Raw genomic sequence first — 8,920 nt, 5'->3', positions numbered from 1 at the left:
TGATGCCACTTCCGATTAGACGCGGACAATGGAGAGATAATGTCCCCCTTTCTTCCGCAACTTGTGCATTTCACTCACGTCCTCCGCTGCGTTATGAGCCTCCATGGGCGCTGCGCCTTTTACGCACCAAGTCAAGATGATAAACTTTGATCAAATGCACTTCTGCGAATGTTTTAATTGGACGTTTCCGCTGCATGAATAACCATGACACAGAAAAACTCTTGGAAAAAAGTTGTATTGTTAGAAAAAAATCATCGATGGTAAAACACAGGAGAAGCTCACATTATTAACACAATGACAAAACAAATCTCCAAAAGTCACAGGGGGACCCAGTCCTTTTAAAGTCAGCTTTACATCAGGAGAAATGACACGAAGCCACAGTTGAACATAGAACAAAAATACTTAAAGGAATCCAACCGATAAACACATTTAAATAATAAACAAACAAACATGACACAAGAATAATAAATACAGAGAAACACAGAGAAATAAATACGTTTTGCTACACTACACGATTGCCATACACAAATTCGGCCGTTTTCACGTGGCCAGTTTTATACCTTTCCATGTAGAATTTTTTTTGCATAAAGTCTTTGAACACCATAGAAAACAATGTTGTGCAAAATGATGGCCACGTCCACAGTTTGACAGCTCTCACTGCAGCGGCGCCAGGTTGCTCCCATGCGTCTTACTGAGGCTCTACCAGTGTGTCCTTTAGTGCATAATAAATGTCTCTTTATTTATGGTGGTGCAGTTTCCAGATATCTATAAGGACAAGAGAATGACAGCAGTAGTTATAATAAACTCACAAAATGAGAGGGAATAAACTCTCTTAATAATATTTTTAAATAAATATTATTATTGCAATAGAAAAGTTAATATTTGGATGATATTTAGGTCATTATATACTTTGGTTGTGACATCATGCATATTGGCAGCCTTTCATGTTGCAGACATTAGATAGAATAAAAGTAAACAGATATTTAAAAACAGGTGAGAGTCACTGTGTTTTCACCAGTAAGTGGGTTTTTCTTTGCCCCGTGTGTGTGTCTGTGTGTGCGTGTGTATGCGTGTGTTCTGGCTGCACTGCTTCCTTTCGGCTCAGTGCAGATGCCCACCTGCTTCACCTCTTCATCACCGTCCTGAATGCAGTGACCTTGTCATCCTGCACGGTCCCACAGGCTTCGCTAAGGTCCGACGACTGCGTCTCTACTTTGCCACCAGAGAATCCTGCACACACCCGAATGAAAGCACATCTTTCACATACTGGCCCACAGGGTGCAGGCTGGCACAATCTTTACACTTCACAACCTAAGAAATTTTATTTTATCTATTCAGAATCACCACGAATAATGCTTTAACTTTTTTGTCAAAGCTGATGTAGTAAACAGTGGTCATTTCTCTTTGTGTGTATAACCAGGGAGAGTTAAAAACAGTTTTATCCCTTCTAATAGAGTATGTTAAAAATTGGAGGAGAAAGATCACAAACCTTCAATGGAGGAGTATTGACATGTGTCTTGCAGTGCAGCATAGGATGAGCAGTGCAGTTGGAGGCCCTTGTGACTGTAGCTGCCAGTGCCGTAGACTTTCGAATGCAAGGATGAGCCCTCAGAGAAGGGGCTCTCAGCGTTGGTGACACTGATGGCTTCATGGAGGCCTCTCATACCCCCGCACTGTCCGATCGGAAGCCTTGGGCTCTGGAGCTGGCAGTCCCCGATTGAGCTGCCTGTCCTCAGCTCAGAGCCGTGCTGCTGAGGGCTCAGTATGACCCCTGAGGCCGCCGTGCGAGCCAGAGACCAGATCCGCGGCTTGTCCGATGCTTCAAAGTGGGACAGGGACACAGTTCCGGTCGAGGAGGGTGCCTTGGACTCCACAGGATCCATGAAGTCGGATGGGAGAGGAGGAAGAGTGGTGAGGCCTTTAATAGCACAGGGGAATGCGTGGAAGCTGTTGGCTAAACTCAAATGTAGCTCAGAGCTGCAGTCTCTTTTTTGAGGGACTCCGGATACTGCCATGGCCCTTTGGAGGTCCTGCTCGTCTGCAGCTCCCTTTTCAGAGTCACTGTCCAGCTTGTCACAGTCATCTCCGTCCATGTCGTCCAGATCACTCAGATGCAGATCCTTTTCATCCTTGCAATCACTAGAATCTGCAGGTGGTAGAAAATCGATTATAAGGCAACACATTTCAGTAGATTTATAATGATGTACTTTGCTCAGAAACCTTTTTGCTCCGGCACCTATATTTCTCAAAGTCACTTGAGAAATCAAAGTTCTATTTGGAGTTGGTTACCTTTGGTGACGCAGTCTTGGTCGCTTTTCACGTCGTCCTTCCTGTCATCACCGGCCTTATTCTTGGGTGACCAGGTCATCTTGTTCTCCTTCTTTAGCCTCCTCCTGGCGTTGGCGAACCAGGTGGACACCTGGGTGAGGGTCATCTTGGTGATGATGGCCAGCATGATCTTCTCTCCCTTGGTGGGGTAGGGGTTCTTGCGGTGCTCATACAACCATGTTTTCAGGGTGCTGGTGGTTTCGCGAGTTGCGTTCTTTCGTCTGGCCGTGCCATTAAAGTCTACAGTCCCGTACCTGGACACAGAAACAGACACATTAGTGCGGTTAGTGAAGGGTATCAGACTACTCACACTTCTCTCCCTGCAGATATCAGTATGCGGTTACACTCTGACCTTTGAACTTCATGTGGCACAAGTGAATGGCTGCTTTGATCAGTGGTGAAATACTTTTTTTTTACCAAGTTCACTCAAGCTGGTATTACTCATATTTTTTGTTACCACAAAAGACCAGTCCTTACCTGTCGTATTGATACTGTCCCAGTGAAGGATCATAAGGGTAGTATGCAGCGGTCTGAGTGATGCCAGAGTGTAAAGTGGCTGTGCTGTCCTTGATGTCATACTGTGGATTCTGTAAAATAGAAGGAGGGTTGTTATAACAGTGCAACAAGAGATGTGACTGCAAGTTTATTGCTCAACATTCTCATGATTTTTGATTTACATACATTTCTTAAGTAATTCTTTTAAACCAAGTCTCACTATCAAACTGACATAAAATGCCAGGAATGACATCAACCTTTCATTGTTAACTATAATTTAACAAGTTGAATATATAATATACTAATTTATATTTGTATTTCTTAAGTTATTTTCTGATTATCCCAAGACGTTTTTAATTGTTTTAAGGTCAACTAAGCAGCCTTTTCATGGACAGTAAATTTAAAAGTAAAAAAAATACCAAAACAATTAAAGAAAAGTTTCAGCTGCTACCAAAAGCCCATTTAACAAGTCATCTAGTCCTTTATTCACATCACAGTGAATGTGGAATCATTTCATTTTACTTTTTCCTCTTCTGCAAAAGACACAAGTGCAAATATTTTTAAACAAGTAATAAATGAATAAGGATGATCACTCTCTCATATTCACACGTCATTAGATTGAAGAGAGAAAGTTCCTTGGTATTATTTCTACGATTCTGCCCTTCACCTCAGTGACTGTTTCCTTTCCTGTAACTTGTTTCAAAGAATAACAAAGACACGACTGGCTGCAGGATTAAACGGCTTGTCGTGGTGGATGCGTTAAATTGATCGAACAAAAAAACAAACACTATTGATCGATCAGCCCAAGCCCCCCTCCTCTCCTCCTCCCCCCCTCTTTACGCATCAAATCGAGGCTGAAGTAGAAGCCCACCAGAGAGGAGTAGATGGCGGATGGGTCGGCGCTGTAGGGGAAGTAGTTGGCGTAGTTCTGGCTGGCGGCGGCCGCGGCGGCGTAAGGGGAGCCGTACATCCCCAGCGCCGCGTTCAGCTCCGTCCGGCTGCTCGCCAGGAGCCGGTTCTCGTAGGACGGGCAGCAGAAGGAGGCGGCGGCGGCAGCGGCGGCAGCGGCGGTCTGGGAGCCTCCCGCCGTCCCGTCAGACACCGACCTGGAAATCGAATCGCAGCAAGTCGTACTGGGGTTTGCCGACACGAAAAACTGCATGAAGAGAATCGTGGACAGACATGGTCATTGGCTGTGCCGGCTCCTATATCTGGATGTCTGTGACAAGCGCTGAAATGAATGTGGCTGGTGCGCTGCAGGAAAAAAAAAGAGGTGCTCACATCTAAACAAGTTGTGCTGTCAGTAGTGTCGAGTCTAAAAACGATCGAGCGAAGAAAAGAGAAGAGAGGTCGTTTGTTTCTGATGCACATGAGAACAATTAGCATGAATCAGGTGTCATTATTTTAACTTGTGACCTGCCTTAATTCAAGGTAAGTCACTTTTCTTTAGATGATTCCTGGATGGAGAGCGATAATATCTTGTAATGGAAACGAGTGCAATAAGCGATGCCACAAAATTAGTCATTTTTAGTCTTCAATAAAAATAGTACTGCATATGACATTACATCATATAATGGACATTTTTCAGTGAATATTACGAAAGCAGATGTGCGTAATCCGTGCGTAAAAGTGACTTGTTCAGGTTTATAATCGCTTTCAAAGTTCAACTTCTGGACTGGATGAGAAAAATATTAATCAATGTCATTGTCAAGTAAATGTCCACTGTGTTGTGAATTTAAAAGATCAGAGTTTTACATTCTATCTTCTAAACATTCAAAAAATTATCGGGAGAAAAGTTGGCTGACAACTTTGCCAGCTGTCCCCCCCATCCACCTCAGCTTCTTCCAACTTGTCATCATGCGCAATAAACGTGTCTGAAAATCTAAGAAACCTATTTTTACAACAAGTTGTAAAAGCTATAAAACCAATCCAGTGTGTTTACATGTCCCAGCAAATTTCAAACAGAAAGTTGGCGGATGTGTGTGGCCACAGCACGAGCTACAGCCCAATTACACCTCGCAGTGCGCAATAGGTGACATTCATCTCTATTGTCATCAGAAAAAAAACACGTGAGTTCATTCATAATTCAGTGTAATTGGACACGGGCGCGTGTATATCGATATTTGTCTCAACAACAACTGCAGCAGGCGAACAAAAACAAAGCTGTCAATAGTGTCACAGCAGTCACTCGTTCACACATGTTTCTTGCAGGAGAGAAGTGCTCAGGGAAATAAAAGAAAACGTGCAAAAATAAACAATGTATGTGGTTACTCAAAAGTTAGTAGAAATAAAAAAGCAGAGGGTCTTACCTGTGAAGATGCATTGTACGGGTATCCAAATTGCGAGAAAGACATAGCTGCTTCTTTGCTTACCATCAGCAATATTCTTCGCCCTTGATCGATTGCAACCAATTTCTACTTCAAATCCAGCGTTTTACACACATTTCCACGCACGGCCTTTCACTCAATAATAAATGACTTCTCTCACAGGAGGGAGACTTTTGGGCTGGCACCAGCTGCAGATTGTTTTATATGAATGAATAATCCCCCCCAAAGGACCCGATAAAGAAATGAAATTAAGCGTCATTAAGTGCAAAAAAAAAAAAAAAAATTGTTGTTGTTGTGTTAGCTGAAGGAGGCTTAAAGGATAACGTAAGACTTGCAAGATATGGACTCTGCTTGTGCTATTATTTGTGGCTCCATAGTTCTTTAGCATTCGTCCATGCAAGGGTATCAGCGTGACGTCACTGTAATCCCGCAACGGCAGGGTACCAAGGATAGAATAATGTCTTTGCCAATCACGTCCAACGCAGGGTTTTCTTAAGGTGCACTGCGCTCTGCCGTGTCCCGCTTTTATAACACAGTTCTCCCACTGATTTACCAGAGATACAGACAACAGTGTAAGAGTTGGTCATATGGAAATCACTGTGTAGATAAATAAATTAGAAAAAACTGCAGATATTTGAACCAGTTTTATCACAAACACGTCCAGAAGAACATATTTTATTTTATGGGCAAATGAGAATCTCCTAAACGTCTCTTGAGGATTATACATACATATTTTCGTTTATAATAACTTCTCTTATGTACTACATATATTGCATATATAACACCTCCTGTTTTTTAATGTCGACCCCTTGTTTGCCTCTGGCACTCATGGCCAGAGGTCCATCCCGAAGTTAATGACGATGATGTTTCTATCTTTCTCTATTAGAGAGAGAAGGGGGGGGGGGGGGGGGGGGGGTCCTGTAGCAGTGGAGATTTAGAGAGAGGGGGTGGGGGGTTATTTGGCAGGTCAATAGACCAGTGATTGATGCGCGCCAGGAGACCTACGTGACCATTACGCGTAATGCGTAATTGCATCAATTAACAAATGGATACATGCCCTTGTTTAACCAACGAGCTACAGAGTGAAAATATGCCTTAGAGGTGAAATCCGAAGAGCTTGTTTTAGAACAGGGGGAAGAAGAAAAAAAGACAGTGGAAGCCCTGCTCTTCGGTCTAATTAAATATCCGTGGATGGGGGCGACGAGAATTGCATTTTAATTGAATGATGCTCACTTGAAAGATGGCTATAAGAAATGGTGCTGCCTCACATAGAGAAATCATTTTAAGCCTTATTAGATCAGCAGCTCAACCATCACCGTCTCTCTCCTATAAACATAAACAAGCGGAGCCCCCTCCTCATGCGATGTTGAGCACAGGGAGGGATGGAGGGGGGTATTATTTACCCTGTATACATTGGCATTGACAGCTATGATCAGTCTGAGTCATGTGATCTGCCTTTTTTTCCTTTCTGACTATCTGGGGTGGTGTAAGGTTTCCCTTGTCACTACTGATACCATGTGCACAATTTTTGTCTGGGCACTGTCTCTCCAAACTGCATGTATGGAGGTTCCTTCCTCCCCCTGGAGACGCCTGTGCGATTACAGCCTTTCTCTCCGAGGGGCGCTAAAGAGCTGCGTGTTGGAGATGAAGATCTGTCAGAGCTTTTCCTCGGAGATGAAAGTGGACAGAGTGGTCGTGGCCCAGGCCCAGTGAAGTGCCATTTATTTTACAGATAAAATACAATACATTATGATACAAGAACCCCCCCCCCCCCCTCTCTCTCTCTCTCTCTTTCTCTCTCTCTCTCTGTTTCTCTCTCACGCACACACGCACACACACGCACACACACCAGTGTTTTGGGGTCCTGAAAAGTGCTCATTGCTTGTGACAGGCACCGAAGATACAGGAGGGAACCTGTTGGACAGAACATCCTGGTGCTCGACAGTGAAGTTAATCCCTGTGTTACCAAACTGTAGTCAAGCTTTAATGTGGCAGAAGTATTCTTTGAATAAAATATGCACTCTACTTACATCTCTTCCAACTTGTTGATGCTTTCCATCTCTAGCCATCTCTCTTGTAGTCTCACAGATACAGATTTCTCACCTCAGAACCACGGTCTGCCTGCTCCCAGTTTATTTTCAGTCAAAAAGTCACATCCAAAAATAGGGACAGTGTAAATACCTTAAACAATGTTTACAAATGAACGTACATAACGATAACATGACTCTATTTTCATTTCTTTTCAAATTAAAAGAAAACATGGCGTATACAGGTAACTGAAAATAAAACCGTGTAACCTGTTTAATATTTGTGGTGTCTAAGATTAGATATCTGAACAATTAAAAACAATACAAATGTCAGGTTTTCATTGCACAAGAAAAACAGCATTATTTTCATCAGCTGCTTAAACTTTAAAATTCAGTCCATCAGAAAAATTCAAGAATACAAAAATTCTCGTTCGGTTGTTGTTTGTCGAAAGATGTCAACAGTAAGCAACATTTAACATGCTTACCATTCTTTTTCCCATCAATGGTGCATAGATCAGAAGGTATTATCTCAGGAGGAGGCACATTGTCATGCCTGTAAACCTCTGTTACATTGGAGGATGCTCACTCGGAGAAGGCTGAAAAAAAAAGCTAAATGTAATTGCATGCCGGTGGTCGATGCATTTCTACAAGGGCATGCATGATGGCCCAAGTGCATATGGACAGACTCATGCATAATGCATGTCCAGCAGTCAGTGCAGATCTCCCTGAATCAGGCCCAAATGAACACTAATTGTAATGGCAGACCGACCACAGTGCCCTTCCCCAGAAACTGTATGACAACCTGACAATGAACCATTTCTTTACACTGTTTTGTGTGTGTTTATTCATAATCTCATTGTAACAAGGTTTTGTTTCTAGAAGCTAAATCGTTGACAATAGGAATTAGTTATTCAGTCAAATGTTTAGGATGTGTCTGTGGCTCTTCACTGTATATTTAACATTAAGTAAGTCTTTCTTTTCATGGGATGTTACAGTGTATTTTAACATTTAACAGGAAAGGCCTTCCACCCAGAAGCTATGCTGTAAGTAGCCTATATGCACAGGGCCGAGCATTCATAGGTCTGAGTAGCGCTGCAATTACACCGTCGAAACACTACTGGCGGTAAAGTTTCTATGCTGGTGTGTTCCGGTTTCTGGTCCACTTATTTACAACTTCTCTGGCGTCTCTGTTTGGTTTAGAACAATGGCGAGTGGATCGTGTCGGAGTTGGGCTTTAGCCATCAGGTCTCAACCCAATCCCCCTATCAGCAGGCACCACCCTGTGTTTAATTAATGCAGATTTGACATGAAGTTTGCTCTTTAGAAAATGAAATTCGGAAAGGGGATGGAGTTAATCGGGGATGGTCAGAGGGGCCAATGCCAAGCGCACAAGGGAGCTCAGAGAAGAAGAAACTATTGCGAGTAAGTTCTCATGATACACAAAAATATCTGTGCATCTGATAGAAACAGGCAGCAACAAACTCCGCCAGTTGCAGTTGTAGACAATGCTCTCGACCCACAACTGATCCTGGACTATAATTTAACGACTAGCAGACAAAGGCATTCACCCCTATAGTAGATTCACTCGTGTTATTTGAGAATAATCAAGTCCAACCTCTATTATTTCTCGTTCTAAATGATCCTTGTGCTTCCCAATGAGACTGAGTTCTGCACGCAGCCTCCGTTAAAGTATCGCTGAGTGGAAGAGGAGGGAAAAAAACTGGAAAGGTTAAGTCAACACTC

General features: G+C 43.0%; 1 protein-coding gene across 1 annotated transcript; it reads right to left on the bottom strand.

Annotated features, from left to right (window-relative positions):
• Positions 1-216: 216 nt before the first annotated feature.
• On the bottom strand, positions 217-5,607 carry irx6a (iroquois homeobox 6a). Its single transcript, XM_053421749.1, has 7 exons — positions 5,133-5,607; positions 3,695-3,979; positions 2,806-2,915; positions 2,290-2,582; positions 1,490-2,146; positions 1,119-1,230; positions 217-765 (listed from the first exon to the last, which is right to left on the bottom strand). The coding sequence occupies exons 1-6, from the start codon at positions 5,196-5,198 to the stop codon at positions 1,124-1,126; spliced, it is 1,518 nt and encodes a 505-aa protein (XP_053277724.1). The 5' UTR covers positions 5,199-5,607; the 3' UTR covers positions 217-765; positions 1,119-1,123.
• Positions 5,608-8,920: the final 3,313 nt, after the last annotated feature.

This window comes from Pleuronectes platessa, chromosome 1, assembly GCF_947347685.1.
Source record: "Pleuronectes platessa chromosome 1, fPlePla1.1, whole genome shotgun sequence".
Taxonomy (NCBI): Eukaryota; Metazoa; Chordata; class Actinopteri; order Pleuronectiformes; family Pleuronectidae; genus Pleuronectes; species Pleuronectes platessa.
Note: the sequence above shows the minus strand (reverse complement) of the source record. Positions and strands in the feature narration are given on the sequence as shown.